This window comes from Carcharodon carcharias, chromosome 14 (genome assembly GCF_017639515.1).
Source record: "Carcharodon carcharias isolate sCarCar2 chromosome 14, sCarCar2.pri, whole genome shotgun sequence".
Classification (NCBI taxonomy): Eukaryota; Metazoa; Chordata; class Chondrichthyes; order Lamniformes; family Lamnidae; genus Carcharodon; species Carcharodon carcharias.
In genome coordinates, this window is record NC_054480.1 from 9,419,193 (window position 1) to 9,440,592 (window position 21,400).

At 40.7% G+C, this 21,400-nt stretch overlaps 1 protein-coding gene across 1 annotated transcript; it reads right to left on the reverse strand.

The window, feature by feature from the left end:
* Positions 1 to 8,374: 8,374 nt before the first annotated feature.
* LOC121287054 (peptidyl-prolyl cis-trans isomerase FKBP1A-like) lies at positions 8,375 to 20,014 on the reverse strand. Its single transcript, XM_041204513.1, has 5 exons — positions 19,883 to 20,014; positions 19,678 to 19,725; positions 13,708 to 13,820; positions 9,905 to 10,045; positions 8,375 to 9,791 (listed from the first exon to the last, which is right to left on the reverse strand). The coding sequence occupies exons 1-4, from the start codon at positions 19,917 to 19,919 to the stop codon at positions 9,917 to 9,919; spliced, it is 327 nt and encodes a 108-aa protein (XP_041060447.1). The 5' UTR covers positions 19,920 to 20,014; the 3' UTR covers positions 8,375 to 9,791; positions 9,905 to 9,916.
* Positions 20,015 to 21,400: the final 1,386 nt, after the last annotated feature.

Sequence of the window (21,400 nt, forward strand, 5' to 3'; positions counted from 1 at the left end):
AGCCAAGAGTGAGTGTTCCAATGGCTATGTTGCCTACCTGGTGCTAAGATTCAGGACATCTTTTTGGGCTGGAGAGGAACTTGCAGTGGGAGGAGGAGGATACAGATGTTGTGGTCCATGTGGGTACCAATGACATAAATAGGAAAGAGGTTCTGCTAAGGGAGTGTGAGCAGCTGGGAGTTAAATTAAAAAGCAGAACCTCAAAGGTAATAATCTCTGGATTATTAGCTGAGCCACAATCAAATTACAATAGAGCAAATAAGATTAGGGAGTTAAATGCATGGCTCAAATACTGGTGTGGGAGAAATAGGTTTCAATTCATGGGGCACTGCCATCAGTACTGGGAAAAGTGGAAGCTGTGCTGATGGGATGGACTTCACCTGAACCATACTGGGACCAGTGTCCTGGCGAGGCGTATAACTAGGGCAGCAGAGAGAGCTTTAAACTAAATAGTAGGGGGTGAGGGGTCACATGGGGGAAGATGTGGTAAATTAAAGGGAAAGGACAAGGTAGCAATACGGATAGTAATAATGAGTGTGCAGGAAGAGATAGAGGGTACAAACTTAAGAGTGCAGCAACAGATAAGGCCAGAGTTTGCAAAAATAGTAAAAAGGCAGAACTTAAGGCTCTGTATCTGAATGCCCAAAGCATTTGTAACTAAACAAATGAATTGTCTTCTTAAATATAAATAGATATGTCTTGATAGTCATCACAGAGACATGACTGCAAGGTGAACAAGGCTGGGAACTGAATATTCATGGATATTTTACACTTCAGAAAGACAGGAATCTAGGAAAAGGTGATTGGATAGCTCTGTTAATTAAGGATGACATTAGTAAAATAGAGATGACCTTAGTTCTAAGGATCAAGATGTAGGATCAGGTTAAGTAAAGATAAGAAAAAAATAAAGGTAGGATGTCACTTGTGGGAGTAGCTTATAAGCCTCCTAACAGTAACCACACTGTAGGACAGATATACAGGAAGAAATAATGGGGACTTGTAAGCAAGGTACTGCAGCAATTATGAGTGGCTTTAATCTATGGATAGATTGGACAAATCAGATCGGCAAATATAGCTTGAAAGATGAGTTCTTAAAGTGTTTTCAGGACAATTTCTTACAGTAGCACATACTAGAGCCAATCAGAGCAGGCCATTCTAGAGTTGGTAGTGTGCAATGAGGCTAGTTTAATTAACAACCTTGTAGTTCTCTACAAGCCTCTAGGTAGCCGTGATAAAGTGATTGAATTTCACTTTCAGTTTGAGGGAGAGAAGACTGAGAAGTGTGGGTCTGAAACTAGAATTTTAAACCTAAATAAAGTCAATTACAGGGGTATGAGGACAGAGTTGGCTAAAGCGAACTGGGAAAATAGGTTAAAAGGTAGGACAGTCGAGAAGCAGTAGCAGACATGTAAGGAGAAGTTCCATAACTCTCAGCAAAGATATATTCCACTGATAAAGAAAGACTCTGGGAAAAGGATGCATTATCCATGGCCAATTAAGGAAGTTAAAGGTAGTATCAAATTGAAAGAAAAAGCGTATAATACAGTGAAGAATAGTGGTAAGTTATGAGATTGGACATATTTTAGAAATCAGTAAAGAATGCCTAAAAAAATTGAGCGAGAAATTAGAATTGTTACAGTGCAGAAAGAGGCATTCAGCCCATTGTGTCTGTACTGGATCATCGAATGAGCCTTTCACTTATTGTCATTCTATCACTTTGTCCCCATAATTTTTCCTTTTCAGAGAACAGTCTAATTCCTATTTGAATGCTTTGATTGAACCTGCCTCCACCACACTTTCAGGCAGTGCAGTCCAGACCATAATTAATTAATTACAGTATGAGAGAAAGCTAGCTAGAAATATTAAAAAAAGATAGTAAGGGTTTCTACTAGCATTTAAAAAGGAAAAGAGTAACTAAAATGAGTGTTGATCCATTAAAGGGTGAGACTGGAGAATTAATAATTGCAAAGGAAATGACAGAAGCATTCAATAGGGATTTTATGCCTGTCTGCAGAAGACACTGAAAACATACCAAGAATACTTAAAAAGCACGAGGTAAAAGGGAGAGAGGAACTTGAAACAATCATAAGCATCAGGGAAAAGGTACTGGGAAAACTGGCTTTCATCCTAGGGTCTGGAAAGAAGTGGCTGCAGAGATTGTAAATCCATTGTTTGTGGACTTCCAAAATTCCTTAGATTCTAGAAAGGCATCAGCGGATTGGAAAATTGCAAATGTAACACCGCTATTCGAGAAACAAAGGAGACAGAAAACCAGAAATAGACCAGTTAGCTTAACCAAAAATAAAAATACCTGGAAAAACTCAGCAGGTCTGACAGCATCTGTGGAGAGGAACACAGTTAACGTTTTGAGTCCGTATGACTCTTCAACAGAACTAAGGAAAAATAGAAAAGAGGTGAAATATAAGCTGGTTAAGGGTGGGTGGGGGGGGGGGGTGGTGGGGGGTGCAAGTAGAGCTGATAAAGGGCCAGTGATAGGTGGAGATAACCAAAAGATGTCATAGACAAAAGGACAAAGAGGTGTTGGAGGTGGTGATATTATCTAAGGAATGTGCTAATAGGTGACATTAAGGATAGAAAGCAGGACGAGCAAAGTACAGATAGCCCCAGTGAGGGTGGGGTGGGAGGAAGGGATCAAAAAAGGTTAAAAGGTAGAGATAAAACAACGGATGGAAATACATTTAAAAATAATGGAAATAGGTAGGAAAAGAAAAATCAATATAAATTATTAGAAAAAAGGGGGATCGGAAAGGGGGTGGGGATGGAGGAGAGAGTTCATGATCTAAAATTGTTGAACTCAATATTCAGTCCGGAAGGCTGTAAAGTGACTAGTGGGAAGATGAGGTGCTGTTCCTCCAGTTTGCGTTGAGCTTCACTGGAACATTGCAGTAGGCCAAGGACGGACATGTGGGCATGAGAGCAGGGTGGTGTGTTGAAATGGGACAGGGAGGTCTGGGTCATGCTTGCGGACAGACTTAAGGTGTTCCGCAAAGCGGTCACCCAGTCTGCGTTTGGTCTCTCCAATGTAGAGGAAACATGGTTTATGAAAGGGAAATCGCATTTGACTAATTTATTAGAATTCTTTAAGCAAGCAAAAAGTAATGTTGAAAAAGGGGAATCTGTAGGTGTGCTATATTTGGATTTCCAAAAGGCATTTGACAAGGTGCCACATCAAAAGTTACTTCATAAAATAAGTGCTTATGATATGGGGGTAACATATTAGCATGGTTGGAGGATTGGTTAGCAACAGGAAGCAGAGAGTAAGGATAAATGGCTCATTTGTGGGCTGGCAAGCTGTTACTAGTGGCAGGCCACATAGGTCAGTGCTTGGGCCTCAATTATTTACAATCTTTATCAATGTACTGGATGAAGGGACTGAATGTATGGTAGCTAAATTTTCTAGGTAGGAAAATAAGTTGTCAAGAGGACATAAAAAGTCTACTGGTGGATTTAAATTGATTAAGTGAGGGGAGAAAAATTTGGCAGATGGAGATGTGGGAAAATGTGAACTTTTCCAGTTTGGGAGGATAAATAGAAAAGCAGTATACTATTTAAACATAGAGATTGCAGAACTCTGAATTATAGAAGAATTTGGTTGCCCTGGTACATGAATCACAAAAGGTTGGTATGCAGGCGCATAAAGTGATTAGGAAGGCAAATTAAATGTTGTCGTTTATTGCAAGGGGAGTGGAAAATAAAAGTAGGGAAGTTATGCTACAGTTCTACATGGCATTGGTGAGACCGCATCTGAAGTACTGTGCACAGTTTTGGTCTCCTTACTTAAGAAAGGATATAATAGCATTAGAAGCCATCCAGAGAAGGTTCACTAGACTGATTCCTGGGATGAAGGGATTATCTTATGAGGAAAGGTTGAGCAGGTTGGACCTATACCAATGGAGTTTAGAAGAATGAAAGGTGATCTGATTGAAACGTATAGGATCCTGAGGGGGCTTGACAGGGTGCATATTGAGAGGATGTTTCCCCTTGTGGGGGAGTCTAGAACTAGGGGACAGAGTTTAAAAATAAAGGATATCCCAGTAAAGACTGCAATAAAGAGAATTTTCTCACAGAGGTAAACAAAAAACTGCGGATGCTGGAAATCCAAAACAAAAACAGAAATACCTGGAAAAACTCAGGTCTGGCAGCATCGGCGGAGAAGAGCAAAGTTGACGTTTCGAGTCCTCATGACCCTTCAACAGAAGGGTCATGAGGACTTGAATCGTCAACTTTGCTCTTCTTCGTCGATGCTGCCAGACCTGCTGAGTTTTTCCAGGTATTTCTGTTTATGTTGAAGAGAATTTTCTCTCTTGGGGTGGGGGGGGGGGCGGGGGCTGTTGGTCTGTGGAATTGTCTTCCCCAGAGAGCAATGGAGGCAGTGACATTGAATATGCTCAAGGCTGAGTTAGATTCTTGATTGACAAGGGTTATGGAGGGCAGGCAGGAAAGTGGAGTTGAAGCCACAATCAGATCAGCCATGAACTGATTGAATGGTGGAGCAGGCTCAAGGGGCTGAATGACCTGCTCCTGATTCTTGTGTTCTTCTGTTCCTTCAAAGGGGTAGATGTGAGTAATGGTATGAATATTTTATTGACTCTTTCTCTGAGATACGTGACCAAATTCCATTGTAAACACAAGGAACAAGCGAAGTGGCACTTTCAACACCTTGTTTTTCCACTCCTGTATATGCAAGGAGCTTCAAAATTGTAAAACTAATTTATTGCTCCTCATTTCTGCTCTTCTCTCAATCTCTTTTCTACTTCTTTTCTGCTTCTTCATTACCTCCTGTTTATTCTTCATTATTTTTCTCTCTCTTGCTTCACTTCCTTTGGACTGGCAGTGCCAAACAACTTACATTTATTGGATTTATAGTTCTATTTTTCACAGATTGACAAGAAACAAAACTGGCTCTTCTCTGGAGACTTAACTCTCACTGGGAAAGCAAGGAACCTGACTAAAACTGTACCAACTCACTCAAAATGGCTCCTCTCTTCAGGACTTCAGCACATAAGTGACTTCACTGAAGTACTGTGGGAATGCTGTAATATCAGTCATACTTCTCTAATGGGGTGTTGTTGTATAAGATCCAGTGCACTATTAGAAGAGTTCAGATAGTATCCTGGACAATGTTTATCACTCAGCCAACAACTTGCATTTATATAGTGCCTTTAACACAATAAAACATCTCAATGCGCTTGACAGGAGCATAATCAAGAGAAAAAAATGACACCAATTAAAACTAATTAAATTTAACTGATTAAAAGCTTGTTCAAAGAGGTAGACTCCAACGAGCATCTTGAGGGAGGAGAGAGAGAGCTAACAAGGTGGAGAGGTTTGGAGTGGGAATTCCAGAGCTTAGGGTCTAGATCGCTGAAGGCCAAGCCACTGATGGTGAGGTGATGAAAGCTGGACGAACTAACACTACCAAAACAAGTTAAGGTGAGGTGATGAAAGCTGGATGAACTAACACCACCAAAACAACTTATCTGCTCATTAACCTCATTGTTGTTTCTGGCACCTTGTTGTGCACAGAATGGCTGTTATGCTTATCTACAAAATAAATGCATTTCAAAAGTATTTAATTAGCTAAAAAAATATACTTTTGGATGCTCTGAAGATGTGAAAGGTGCTGTACAAATGTAAGTATTTTTGTCTTCAAGCACAGTCATTTTTCATGAAATAATTCTAAATTCAATGTACTGTAATAATTTTTAATATACCTAATATTTTACTAAATTCCATAGTTACTATTTAGTGGTAATCTATGACCAAGCTTACATTCAAAAACTTATTCATGACAATTTGAAACATATATGAAGTGAGCAAATGAAACTCTTCAAGATCCAGAAACTGCTCCTTGGTGAGAACTTTTTGCCATGTGGACACGTTCTGAACACCATGTGATTTGCTTGTGGCAGCAGCTTTATAGCACATGTTCTTACTGGCATAATCACTGATTCTTAAACTAAGGCCAATTAAAGAAGTGCATGCAAGTAACTCCAGATTTGTGACTTTGAAACTCCTGAGTTTCAGAATCAACAAATTGTTGGTTAGGTTGGTTCTCCCCTAACAGGAACAATGTAAGCATCATCAGATATTTCTCTATTTTATCTGTGCTAAATAAATTCAGGTAGTCGTTGGATGCCCTCACTGTTGGTTGAAATTTTCTACACTTTAAGGACAGCAGTGTTAAAGGAAGCTGAGTTTGGTGATGCCACAACTGCAGAGGATGCACTTCCACCACATATTTGCACTGCCTGTGATGTCAAATCAAGCAACTGAAGGGCTCTGATTATTAAAATACAGCAAATCTGTAGAGAAGCTTAAGTGTTATTATAGAATTCTCTCTGGGTTACAGTGCTGTGTTAGCCTAAGTAGAAACAACCTAAATGGCAGTCAGTAAATCTGCTTACAAGGTTACACTTTGCTGTATTTTTCAGGCTGCAAACGTATACAGTGGACCTATGCTATATATTTTCCGCGTTACAATTTTGCAAAAATGATTGTAGTGTGAAGGATAGAGATTGCCACGTACATAGTGAAATGCAATGTTATTTTGGCACCCTGAAATAACTGACCATCGTCACTGCCAGGTTGGACTGTGGTTCACAATGGCCGAATACAGGAGCACTGCATGGCAAGAGCTTGGGAGAGAAGGGCTGAGGGTTCAGGGTGGCGGAGGGAACAGGCCAATGGCAGACAGGATGCACCAGCCAGAGCAGTTGAGCAAGTGACCCCACCATTTGAATAGGCACAAACCAGTACTGGCTCTGGCTGACAGGCATACACCAATGATGCCAGTGTTGGCAGAAATTGCGTTTTATCAGGGGATTCAGTGCGAGCCAAATGTGTGTGCGCAGCTATTCTGACACCAGGAATTAGTGGCGAAAAGGAGTGAACTCGCATTTATATATCTTCAGGTTAGCGTGCTACAGAGCACATTACAGCTAATGGAGTATTTAAAAGGGTCATTGCTGTAAAGTAGGAAGTGCAGTAGCCAATTTGTGCAAAATAAGTCCCACAAAAAGCAGTGAGTTAAATGACCAGATAATCTGTCTTCAGGTTTTGTTTGAGGGAATTATACTGACCAGCATACCAAGGGAAATCCCCTGCTCTTCAAATAGTGATCTTTTACATCCACCTGAGACAGTACCTCTAACCACAGTACTGCACTAGCAGTGTCAACCTGGCTTATGTACTCAAACTTTTGGAGTGGGACTTGAAACCCACAACCTTCTGACTCAAAAGACAAGAGTATTACAATTGAACCAAAGCTGATCTTGGGCTGGTCCAAGTGAACTCTTATGTGGAACTGACAATAAAAAGGATGGTTAATCTGGTGGCAGGCTAATTCATTTATTCTACATGAAGTTGTAAGGTTCATGATTTTCAAGAAGACATGGGTCAGCTTATAAGACTAGCACTCAGAACTTGCACTTTTCATGACAAGGCATTGTAAAAGCTTTGCAACCAATGAATTACTGTTAACATGCAGGCCCAGAGCAGGTTGTTTGGATGGTGGTTACAGGGTGAATAATGACCAGGCTACCATTATTCCCAGTTCTTCTAAAAGTGAAGTAGGCATATTTCGTATTAACACACCCAGGGTAGTTTCATATCTTCGTGAAGAGACAGCACACCCTCAGTACTGCAATGAGATGTTAGCCTAGATTATGTGCTCAAGTCCTAGAATAAGGCTTGTATTCACAACTTTGAAACCCAAAAGGTGAATGTAATACCATTGAACAAAACAGACACAAAAACAGTTTCTTTTACAGTTAGCAGTGTTGGAATTGGAACAGGATCAGGGACAGTCTCTGAAGTATTGGCTTGGATTTTCCTTCAATAGCAACGAAGAGCTATGTTGCAAGGATATTTGGTGGGGCTATTTTTCAGCTGGCCCAGGTGGTTGTCTAAAACAGTCCTCTTATATGTTATCAAAGAACCCAATGCCTATTTTAGGCCACCTTAAAGAAACTGGATTCCAACTGGCAGATTAGATGTCACAGCTGCTCAGGGTCTTCAGTGGCCATTGTGGCCTAAACACTGGTAAAGGCTGTGGAGTCAGGAAGACCAGGAATGTTCGTCCAGCTCCTCTATACATCCATTCAGCTCCTACCATTTCATTTCATTCCCTTCCTGGGACTTATCTGAAAAGCACGCCTGGCAAGACAAGAGGCTGGACATTAATCTATTTGAAATATGGAAGCTGTGGGGCTGCAATAGTTCATCTGAATAATATAAATAAAGGCCAAGGTCCAATCTTGGACCTGTGGGAAGACACTGATCGTGTCTGAAAACAGGCCAGAACCAATTTTTACCCCCAAATTTTTAAAGACACAAACATCACACCAAAAACTGGTAGAAAGCATTTTATTGTAAAAGCAATGAGTTCCAAAATGAATTGCTGATCACAGGGCTATGTGCAATGAAAGGATCATAAGCCACACTGAAGGGACTGAGGTGGGATGGCAGCGGTGATGACCAGCATCTCTTGCTTACAAATATGTCACTAGCAACTATTTAACTTGTTACAAAGGGGAACTGGCTGTTCCAAAGAAAAAGGATGAAAGCAAGGATGATTTTAGAGGAAGAAGTTACTGTCCTAATGTGACAGTGAAACCTGTAATAATTCTAGAACAGGTGCAGTATCTCTATCCCATTGACAGCGCTCAAGAGGCCCAGCTTCATAATGGTATAATTTACACTTCTGTGATCCCTACATCATTAATCAGTACTAACGAGTTGCCTGCCCCCATGATTTTGCTGCCTTTCCTATGATTCACAACCAATGCCATCACTGGATGTCTTCTGCAGACCAGTGTGAGAATCATCCATTTGTATTAAGGAATGATCATTTTTGGAAATGTACAAGTTAAATGTGTTAGCGCCCTCTTTCCCAAAATAAAAAAATCAGTCTTGATTTCTACCCAGTGCCAGGTTTTAAACATTCAGGATGCACCACTTTGTTGCAAGTTAAACAGAATAGAAGACCAGACCCTACTGAGGATACTAGCACACATGGAATCAAATAAGTATGGAAGAGATATTGGTGAAATCACAACATGTGGAGTTAAAAATGACTTGGAAATTTGGGCTGTACACAAGCAGAGAAAAGTACTGTATGTAAAAATTCAAGCAAGTACTGGCAGAAGGTAAATTGATCCCAGCTTTCCTCCAAAAAATAAACCTTATATTTGACCACAGATCAATTTTACCCCCAATTTTGGATAATCCTCAATGACAAGTTTTGTGTTGATACTATTTAGCATGGGAGTAAGTTTAGACAATACAGGCAGGTCACAATAGTAAATCATTTCTATACAAAGATGGACAAGTTTAAAAAGATTGCAATCTGTATGGCCACATTGTCACTGGGTTTCATTCAGATAATGGCTTTTCAATGCATCAAGTCAATTCAAAATGGTTATCTTATGCTTTAACAATTCAATGTTAAGTAGTATGTCATAAATGATCAGCTGTCCTTTTTTACTAACAGGTAGCTTGATGTTCATTCTTGATCATGCACAACTTAGAATTATCAGAAAGCAAAGCATGATTTTCTTTAAAAAATTAAAAAAATAAAGTTCAAGATTGAGATCATCAGGTTTTAAGTTACAGCCCAAAAGGAACATGAGAGAAGCAGATTTGTTGCTGACATACAGCAGGTTGTGGATGGGGAAGGTAAATGTAGTGTGATTATAGCCAAGCCCTGCATATTCAATGCACAATCTTCAAGCTTGCTCATGTTTGTGTGCCAAAAGCAGGAGACAAACCTGTTAAAAAAAAAACGAACTGGTTACTCCACATTCCAATTTTCAGTATTAAAGATAGCAAGCAATATCTGATTTTTTTTGTGCCCTCTCAACTATATTGCAATTCCACTTACCGAATAATGATTTCACTCGAGTCTCAAGAGCTCTACATCAAAAATCAAAGTAGCATTAGGTGGAATGACGCCAGGGTGGCCAGCAGCTCCATAAGCATAGTCAGAGGTGCAGGTTAGTTTTGCTCTCTGTCCAACACTCATCTAAAATACAAGATTAACACATTTGAACATAAAGCTACAAAGCTTTTTAAAAAAGACAAACAACGCCAGGAAAAATTTCTAAACATCAGTGGCCTCTGCATTATAATAATGAAGAGCAGGGAATATGAAAAAGCAAAATGCCACCTTCTGGGCTCACTTCAGAATTCTTTCTTAATTGTAAGATAGAATTAATCAGAATTGTATTCTAAGCCAATTCAAAATTCTGCAATGAATAGGAGGTATTATTTAAAGGAAAACAAAGACAGCAAATGTCATACATTTCAGCTTTGGATGTTTTGTCAGAACTAGATTTTTTGTTATGCCTACAAGATTTTTACATGTGATTTAAGTGTACATTCAAAATGACTTTCATCTATTAAGTCTAAAACGGTTGTTCATGTTTTGTTTCCGTACAGCCACTAGATTGCTGAGATTGTTCTGATCGAGGGATTCTGTAATCACTAGCTTGTATTAGCATAATTCAGTTAGGTGCTGGCTGATCCTCAATTCCATTTACCTGTCTTTGTTCCATATCTCTTTATACCCTAATAAGAAATATAACATTTCGAATGACCCAGGACTCAGCCTTTTGGGGAAAGAAATTCTATACTTCCATAATCTTTTGTGAAAAATGCTTCCTGACTTCACTCCTAAATGGCGAAGTTTGAATGTTGAGATTCTCCAAGATGGAGGTTATGGAGAAAAACCGAAGCTTGGAGTGTAAGTTAGTTCTTTTACATGATTTCAAGGCAAGATTTGGGGTGCATCTTGTATGCAAGCATGTCTACATGCACATCAGTAAGTAGTGTACACCTTATAACTTTGTTGCTGTAAATTATTCAAGACGAATCATTTTCATGAACCATTTTGACCTGCAGAAAGGTAGTTTGTGTTCAGCACTTCAGGAATCCAACAGAATTTCTAGCAAGTGACAAAATCTGATTATCAGATCCAAGCTACGCTACCTCTACAAGACAGAATAAAGATTGCATAGACCATTTTATAGAAATCGTCTGTTTAAACAGGAAATGGTGGGGGAAATTCATTCTACAATGTTTTAGGAGAGCCAATATTGTAAATTCAGATCGACAAGATGACCAATCTTGTTCCTCTTATCCCCAACTTAAGAGAATTTAGTTAAAATATACAGGGACAAAGTGCACAAATACACTATTGAAAAATGAGATTTCCAGATAGTTGAAGCCAAGTGCCTTAGTATATCACGCAGGTTCTAGTGCTTAAGGTTAATTAGTTTATTCCTCTTTGTACAAAAGTCCGAGAACCCCACAATGCAGGGTACTTTGAAGAAGATGCCAGCATTCTCTACATACGAATGAATCCAACAATTCATGCATGTCCTGGTCCCCAATGTTGTTAAAAGGTGCTTTCCTGTACTTAACTTTTGAAGAACAAATCCTGGGGTCAGATTCTGCTGCATCTGAAAAGCAGTCTAACTCGTCCTACTATGGCAGCTGGTGGAAATTAAATTCAATTAATAAAATCTGGAATTAAAAACTAGTCTCAGTAATGGTGTCCAAGAAACCATCAACTGCTGTAAACAGAGTTCTGGTTCACTAATGTCCCATAGGGAAGGAAATCTGCCAACTTTACCTCTGGCCTACATGTGAAACCAGACTCACAGCAATGTGGCTGACTCTTAACAACCCTCTGAAATGGCTTAGCAAGCCACTCAGTTCAAGGGCAATTAGGGATGGGCAACAAATGCTTGCCTTGCCAGTGACACCCACATCCCATGAAAGAATAAATAAAAAGCTCAGGTAGAATTGATCTTAAGTCTGCTCTCAGATAACTCACTGTAGAACAGAAAATGCTGGAGATATCCACGTCAAGCAGCATTCATTGAGAGCGGAAGGTATGGCTAACAGGTCAATAACTTTCCATTAGAACTGCTACAACAAATGTGGGAACATAATGGTGGGAAATTATGAACCTGAATTGTAAATATATAAAAATTAGTTTTAAGATTTCACCTTGGGATTTAAAATACTTTTTGAAGCCAATGATTCTTGCTGGGGTACAGTTCCACAGACAGACAGCAGCTCTCTAGTGCCTTAGTGCAAGTAACCAGACCATAATAAAAACAAAAAAACTGCGGATGCTGGAAATCCAAAAACAAAAACAGAATTACTTGGAAAAACTCAGCAGGTCTGGCAGCATCGGCGGAGAAGAAAAGAGTTGACGTTTCGAGTCCTCATGTTGTTGTTGACATCTTTTGATGATCTGCTTCTATCACTGCTTGTTTGTCCCTACAACCACACCCCCACTCCACCTCTCTCTCTCTCTCTCCGCCCCCCACACACACACCTTAAACCAGCTTATATTTCAACTCTTTCTTGGACTCGAACTCAAGTTCTGTCGAAGGGTCATGAGGACTCGAAACGTCAACTCTTTTCTTCTCCGCCGATGCTGCCAGACCTGCTGAGTTTTTCCAGGTAATTCTGTTTTTGTTTTTGTTTAACCAGACCATAATCCCAGCAAGTAATATCAATAGGCAAGTGTGGGTGGGAGAAGGGTAGACAGGCTATAGTCAAGCCTGATCCTGACCTCACTCAATGCCCACATTGTCCTTCAGTTAAACATGGCAACGCAGCCACATGTTTCTCAGCTTCTTCAAAAACTGCAAATGCAGTTAGAGTGTTAAAGGGGAAGTTGATTGTACTGAACTACTGCTAATCACCTCCTGTATGCTTTAAACATATACACATACAAATTAGCAGGAGCAGGCCACTCAGCCTCTCGAGCCTGCTCAATAAGATCATGGCTGATCAAAATGTAACCTGAATCCCACATTCCTGCCTACCTCCGATAACCTTTTACCCCTTTGTTAATCAAGAATTTATCTAGCTCTGCCTTAATTCCAGTTAGGCACAGCAGGGAGGCAGAAACTTTTCTGAGAGTGCCCTGATATGACAATATAAAAGAAGTATTTGGGTCATGTTCCAATTTTTCTATTTGTGAATTTATGCCACATAAGTGTAAAGTGCTTCCAAGTGGAGTAAAATCACCATCTTGTCAATTCTGTCTGCCTACGTAATAACTACTTCTAAAAGATAATTCAAGAGCTATAGCATAACTAAGATGTGAGAAACTGTTATATAACGCCAGTCTGGCTCACTTTGGCTATAATAAGCTTCCTCTACAAAACTGGAGAACAGTTAGAAACTTAGCTTTGAGTTCCATGGGAAGAAAAAAAGCATCAACTTCTATGACAACAACTTATTTATATAGCACCTTTAACATAATGAAACATCCCAAGACGCTTCACTAGAGAATTTTAAAACAATGTATGACATCAAGCCACATATGGAGATATTAGGTGAGGTGACCAAAAGCTTGGTCAAAAAGGTAGGTTTTAAGGATGTCTTAAAGGAAGAAGCAAAGTAGAGGGTTTTAGGGAGGGAATCCCGGAACTTGGGGCCTAGGCAACAGAAGGCATGGCCACCAATGGTGGAACAATTATGATTGGGACGCACAAGAAGTCAGAATTAGAGGAGTGCAGATACCTCAGGGGGCTCTGGGGTTAGAGATTACAGAGATAGGGAGGAGCAAGACCAAGGAGGGATTTGAAAACAAGGATGGAGTTGAACAGAGTCGGCACCTCAGGGTACAGTGGAGAAGACAAAATTCAAGTTTATTTTTACCTGAACTAATCCTTCTTCCCAGCCCTTGATGACCTGATTTTCACCGATTTTAAATTTAAATGGCTGAGCTCGGTCCCGAGAAGAATCAAACTTTGTTCCATCCTTCAGTGACCCTGTTGGGAATGGTAACCAGCAAAATATTGAGTGAGGCCAGTCAGTAATTTAATATAAATTGGTTCAATTCAGATGACTGTCCTGAGCCACATTTCTCCTTTAATTCAGTTACCAGTTGTAGCTCTCGATTTATTGCTGAATTAGAACTCATAATAGCCATAAACACACAAATGGCTGGTGAATGCAATCACAGATGAGGTTCAAAAGATACAAGTCAAAATTAGATTTTATAATTAAATTGCTAAGCTGTCGTATTGAACCCTGAATGAGGTAATGCTGAACTCTGCTTGATCTACACTCCCTTCTTCCTCAAAGCACTGATGTATTGAGTGCAATTAAAATTTGGACCATGTACATAATTATGTAAAAGAGAGATGCATTTTAGACAAATTACTTGTTATCTCTGAAGGAGGACTGGTACGGTTTCTCCCGTTCTTTTTTCCATTCATCAAGTTTTTGGTTATTTGAGAATGGACTTGAATGACCATTTCCGATCTCCCTGGAATAACATCCAGCAATGTTACAATGAGACTTGGTTGATAAATGACTCTTCTTTGGAAGTGACCAATGGATTTCCCAAAGACCATGCAGGCTATAGCTCAGTATCCAACTGGTCTAAGTTCTTTAATGAAATGGGACACACTGTGGGAAATGTGCAAATCGCTGGATCAAAGTCCACCCTATTCCATGGGGGAAATAGTTAACACTATTGCCACTTTTATGACAAATTTTACTGCAGTTTTCATACACTGCGAAAGGCGAACCTATAGTCTTTCCTCTTCCCAATTGAGGGTTAAGACAACAGTAATTCTAGGTAATATTGTCATATTTATCCGAATTCTTAACTTTTTTACATTTGATTCAAGGCATTAAATGTAAACTCCCCTCTAGCAGTGAGGAGCATTGCCAGTATGATCTGGCTGAGTGTTTTAGAAACCAGTTCAGGAAATAGTCATGTAAGCCTAGGTTTTTTTTGAGGGGTTAGGGGGAAAGAGAGAGAAGGGGTGGCAAATGGTGAAGAAAGGAAGAAATTCTTCTTCATGAGGAATAGAGGGAGCAGCTGCCAACAGTGGCCATTGTCTTAGCTATGAGACACAAACTTCCCACCACACCCCGCACCAACAATAACTAATAATCTAAAGTGCAGTAATAGTAGCATAGTTACACATATGGAGATATGATGTTAAAATCAATGTTTAAAATAATACTTTGAAGAAGCAATTTCTACATGTAATTGGATCTTAGAATTTCTCCCCTCTTACTGTAGACTGAGCCAATTCATCAGTCTCCGTGCTCAATTAGTACATGGAGTCACTCCTTTTTCTAGCCAGCACTCCCCCACATCCAATCAACTGTTAAGTCGATATCACACAAGCAATTCCAGACGGAGTGTTTGTAATGATCAGTTACCAAGAAGGAAAGGGCCTTGACCTTTGTGAAAGCTGACATCTTTTCAGTTTCCAGCAATTTTATGTCCTTTAGCGGGGGAAGGCAGGAGCGGAAATAAGAAAACACAAGGAACATATGAATGGGTTTCTCATTTCCACCCTATGTTGCATATTTAGGGATATACAGAAGTTCATTTTTCTATTGAGCAATTTCATAATCAACTGCATACATAGGAAACTCTCAAATGGTGTGAAGGTACAGTCAAAACTTCTGTTCAAATAATATTTCAATCTTACAAAGCTAGTCCTGCAAGTTCCAACCTTGGGGGTCAATTTGAAAAGACACTTCAACAAGACAAAACTAACAAGCGAAGAGGGCGCTCAGTAGGGTGCATAGCTCATGCTGTGTTAATTCAATATTATTACAATTATGCAGCTCTAGAATTACTCGTCTTAACCCTCAACCTGCCCGGTTGATGCTCTGCAACTAAAAAGTTGAAAAAAGACATTTTTATTAAGTATTCCATCTCACTGAAGAGGCTTCAAGCCAATTCAGTTACAACAACTTGCTCTGAAAACTCTGCTCACACTTTTGACAGCTATGACAAATTGGACCACAGCAGTTGAGACAATCCACAACATTTACAATAAAACAACCCACAAATTCTGAAAGAAAAAGTCAATTCACATCATCTCTCCCCATTAACAGGTAGATCCCTTAAAATATTCCACGATCCAGACCCACATTGTCACCAAAAAGCTGATCAGTTCTTCCTTGTGCCATACCCTGTGTACCAGCTTTTGTTGAAATCCATCCATTAGTTTGAGATACTGTTTACAGCCAAACAGGCTAAAGATCAGGGGCAAAAAACATTACCTCCACCCACCTTCAGTGTCAGAGCAACATCCTTATGGTATTGCTGAAGGTAAATTGGAGGATATGTCTGCTTATAACAAAGCCATTATATCATAAATACAGGTCACACAACTGGAGTAGGAGGACAAGAAAATAAACAGCAAACTACAACAAAAAGAGGAATTATTATCTTGCAACAGAAATCGCATCCATTTTGCACATAACAGAGCTGCAGGGCCTGCAAACATGTTCAAATGTACATTTTAAATGGAAAAAAGCAATAGGGAACAATGTTGAAATTTAAATAAAAAATACTCCAACACCTGAAATAAAACACATCCCAATTCCCATCACTCCCAATTGCACAAGGAGATCCAGAGCTAATCTTAAAGCAAAAGACTGCAAACTACAGGAAACTGAAAATTGCTCTTGCTTTTTCAAAGAGAAGATTTGCGCAATACAATGTTGATAAATACAAGGGTAAGCTTAATGATTCTGTTGTGACTAAACTGACTTTTGTGTGTTTGTTATTTCATAAACTAATGCTAAAATCACCTATTTTTTCAGGCAGTTGTTGCATTTAATTGCAACTTCTGGTTTTGGGATGTTTTTTTTGGTGGCTCTTCCAAACATTTCTTTTGACATTTTTGTCCAATTGTGTAACTTGTGAAATGCCCAGCTCATTTGTTTACATTAAACATGTTATATAAATACAAACTGTTAGTTGTTCACTGTTGAGCATATTCAGTTTACCACCAATTTGTTGTGGATTCCAACCTTACTTTAGCAAAACACAGTCACCCCCATACACATTGCAAAAATGTGAGGTGGTTCAGTTCAAAGGATTCATGGTGTGTGAACCATTTTCTATGATGTAGTAGACTCAATGAGAAAATAAAGAGACAAACTACATAACAGGTGAGCTAATAAAACTGTAGATACAGAAGGAAGAGTTCAAACTTTACTAAAACTAAGAACAAAAATCAGCAGCTTTTGCCAGCCACTCCTTCAGGACGTAAAGCTGATAATCCTGTGGTAGAAAGGAAATCAAGTCCTGGTTTCAGGAAAAGAACAATATGGCCCTCTCATAATACCACATGATCAGAGAGAAAAACACATCACATGGCCTCCACCCTTCTGACTGTAAAATGGCTGTCAAATTCAGGACTGTTTTAAGTATCATTTGGTTTTGCAGAGTCAAAAACTTACCAATTAACCTTTCAGACATGTCGAATATTAGTGTTATTTTCCAAAGGTAATGTTTAAAGGGCATGTGACATGGCATTTCGTTTGATTTGGTGGAACTCGTTCAAAGTTTATTTCAACAAAAACTGGCAATCTAACATTTCTCAAAGGGGAAACAAAAAGTACGCTGCTCAAATCAATAACTGAAACAACGCCAGCATTTAAACAGTTGAAACCTCAAGTACTGGAAACACACCAACCAGACCAGCATTTAATTTGTGCACAATCAGGGTCTATAGATATCTTGCCCATCTCCAAGCTGACTCTGTCCAGTTTCTAGCATTCATCCCAGCTGACACCAGGAAACAGCTGTCAATTCACAAATCTACTCATATGAAGCAGTCTAAGCAAAACCAAGCCTCTACAATCTAATTGATTTTGAGTTTTGATGAAAAGGTTTCACTTATTAACCTGTCTTTTGCCTTTCAGATGCTAACTTAGTGCACTTACAACACTGTTACTTGAGAATTTACAAGAAGAATCCCAATCAGTACGTGCACACAGACCCCATTAAACTATAGAATTTTATAGCATAGATGGCAACCATTCAGTCCATCATGTTTGTGCTGGATCTCAAAAGATAGGCACTCAGTCCTGTTTCCTATATCTACTCATTTTTTTTCCTCTCAACAGACCTTGAAGAGATCTTATGGATTCTAGTAGAAAAGAAGTCACAACCTAATTTTTCCCTTTGATCTTTTGATAATTATATTAAATGCATGGCCTTCTACAAAAACTACAGCACCTTTAACATGGCAAAATAATCAGACAACTCACCACTGAACCAAAGATGAAGATATTATGATGGGTGAACAAAAGCATCTTATGTGAGAAGTGGTGGGACAAAGAGGTTTAGGGAGGGAATCTTACAGCCTTGGCAGTTGAAGGCATGGCTATCAAAAATTGGAGATGCATAAGACCAGACTTGGAAGAACACAGTTCTTTGAGCTGTTGGGTTGTAGGAGCTCTCAACTAGCAGTGATTTTCTCTCATATAACCTGTCACCAATTGTTCCAGCTCTCCCATCCATTCTGTGAAATAACCCTGAGCCACATAGTTTTAACTAATCATTGTTTCACTTCCACACATTTCCTAAAACTAATCATTGTTTCACTTCCACACATTTCCTAAAACTAATCATTGTTTCACTTCCACACATTTCCTAAAACTAATCATTGTTTCACTTCCACACATATCCTGGAAGGCAAGTTGCCACAGTTGGCTTTCAGCTCTCAGGTTTAACAGCTTTAAAAAAAATCTAATTTCACAAAACGTGGTGCTTCTTCAAAAACTAAATTATATATTCTAATGTATTTTTTAAGCTACAGTTGGAAAGGACTTTGGTGAGACCACATCTGGAGTGCAGTTTTGGTCTCCATATCTAACTTATATTAGAGATACAGCAAACACATTAGTTTCTGGAATGAGAGTTGTCTTGCAATGAGGGGTCAAAGGCATTGGGCCTATACTCTCTGGAGTGAAGGATCAGAGGGCAATCCCGTGGAACAAACAGGATTCTGAAGGGCTTGACAGGGTAACTTATGAAAGGTTATAGTCCCTGCCTGGGGAATTTAGAACATGGGGCTGAATCTCAGGATAAAGGTCTGATTATTTAGGATTGAGGTGAGAAATTTCTTCATTCAGAGGACTGTGAATCTTTGATATTGTGGATGCTCCAGCATAGAGTGCATCCAAAGCTGAGACAAACATTTGGCCTCTCGAGGAATATGGGAAGCAGATGAGAAAGTGGAGTTGAGGCGGAGGACCAGCCATAATTATATGGTACGTATTGAATGGCGGAGGAGGCTCAAGGGGCTGTATGGTTGACCCCCTGCTACTTATTCCTTACATCAAATCTATTTTGGTGGTCACTAGCAACTGCAGTCACAGACTGGAGCGCTGCAGAAGCACTGCCTGCCCAAGTAGACCAACTCCAAACCCATTAAAAAAAAATTTACCCTTTAAATGGACCCTTTCTGCCAAAGACTCAGCATTGACTGAGGCTCAACATGACGGATTGGGGGGGGGGGGGGGGGGGGGGTTACTGGATCCGTGGGACCCCTTACTGACCGGGAAAAGCTCAGCCTCCCCAGGCTGGTCCCCCAATCCGTGCTGTCGGAAAACACACCAAGGGATCCGCACAAACCCAGGCACTGGCCAGCCCATCTTCTCTCCACCCCACCCCCCCCCCCCCCCGCTCCCAAAGCCAAGGACCCACTCCAACCCTTCGGCTTAACCTCCACCTACTCCAGGGATCCATCCCCGACAGGGATGCACTCTCAAACTCCTGACCCCCCCCTCCCCTCCCTAACCACTCTCATGGTCCGGGGCCGCGGCCTCAACTCTAAAAGGCGTCATTTTACTCACCCGTATAGTGAACCACACAGAACTGCCCAGCCTTGGGAAAGGTTCGTCCTGCAAGACAGAAGCAGATTGCGGGTTAGATTCGGCGACGGCAGCTTCACAACCAAGGCCCAAGCCGCAACGCGCAGATCCCTGGTCTCCCACCCGACCCCCGGGGTAAAATAGCTGCCGCCTGAGGGGAGGAGGGGGGTTGCGGGCAAGCCCATACCATCTCCGGGAGTAATTGTCTCCACTTGCACTCCCATGGCTCTGCTTCACCACTAACCCACCAAATCCCCTCCCCTCCCCCGCCACACACCCAAACCCGGTAACCTAACGTGCTGAAGGGGGAGGGGGGAGGTGCGGGGGGCGGAGCTCCTAAAGCCACCAATAGAGTCTCCGTTACCGGCCCATGTCCACCAATGGGAACCTAAAAGCTGGCCGCTGAAGCCTAATATGGGCATGAGGGTGGGGCTGGGGCTGGGCTGGAGGCCTCGAACAGTACCCGGATGATGAGCCGTTGAAACGGGTCTTCGAATGTGATTGGCTGGCTCGCGCGGGCGTAGAGATGGTTCTGGAACATTCTGGAAGCCGCGGTCGAAGTAATGGTCGCTGTTGTCGAAGTGTTTTCCAAAGTGTGGGGTGTTCGTGTGAACATTCCTATGACTATTTCACTCTGTCGGAGCTGACTCCATCGGTGAGGATTAGAATATTAGGCAGGATATTTGTCTGTTTGGATAAAATGCAGCTGAGATACACGTTAACCCCCCCGACCAAATATAGTAGCGGGGATGGACTGAATGGCCTCCCGACGTGGCTGGAGACAAAGGTCGGGTGTTTTATGTCGTCCCAAACCCCAGGGATCGCAGCCATGATCGGGCACTGTGGTTGTCACCAGGCAAATTTGGCGTCCAGTTTATGCACAGCAAGATCCCACAGCGAGAAACCTGGTACCGAGACAATCATTTATGGGTTATCTGAATGTTCACAAAAGCGGAATACTGCAGGAGTTGGAAGTCAACAATGGAAATACTCAGTGAAACAACTTATCAATATAGTGCCTTTAATGTAATAAATTGCGCCTGTTATTTCACTGCTTTATAAAACAAAATTTGACACAAATATTAGTTCAGGTGACCAAAAGCTTGGTCAAAGCGGTAGGCTCTAAGGAATGTCTTAAAGGAGCAAAGTGAGGGGGAAAGATAGGGAAGGATTTCCAGAGTTTGGTGCCCAAGCAGTTAAAGATTTGGAGGACCATATGGAGGAGTGATTAAAATTGGGAATGCACAAGAGGCCAGAATTAGAGGAGTGCAGATATCTTGGAAGATTGTGGGGATGGATGAGAGAAAGATGGGGAGGGGTGAGGCCATGGGGAAATTTGAAAACGTGTGAAATTTTCAAAATCAAGACATTCCTTGACCAGGACCTAATATAGGTTAGTGAGCACAGGAGCAATAGGGGAATGGGACATGGTGCAAGTTAACACACGGGCACAGAGCTTAGGATGACCTCAAGTTTACAAAGGTTAGAATGTGAAGGATTAACCAGGAATGTGTTGGAGTAGTCAAATCTAGAGGTATATAAGGCAGAGTTAATGTTTCAGGTCTGCGATCTTTCAAATGGTTGACCAGAAATATTAACTGTTTCTTTCTCCACAGAGGCTGCCTGAGCAGCATTTAGAAATGAGAAATATAATCAAGCAGAGTCAGCATGGTTTCATGAAGGGGAAATCTTGCCTGACAAATTC

Bases quoted from the DNA above. Each gene is read 5' to 3' on its own strand.
- LOC121287054 (XM_041204513.1), bottom strand. From the start codon at position 19,919: ATGGGAGTGCAAGTGGAGACAATTACTCCCGGAGATG. The intron at 19,726-19,882 runs GTATGGGCTTGC...TCTGTCTTGCAG, and splicing joins GACAATTACTCCCGGAGATG to GACGAACCTTTCCCAAGGCT. The intron at 10,046-13,707 runs GTAAAAATAAAC...CTTGTATTTTAG, and splicing joins GGGAAGAAGGATTAGTTCAG to ATGAGTGTTGGACAGAGAGC.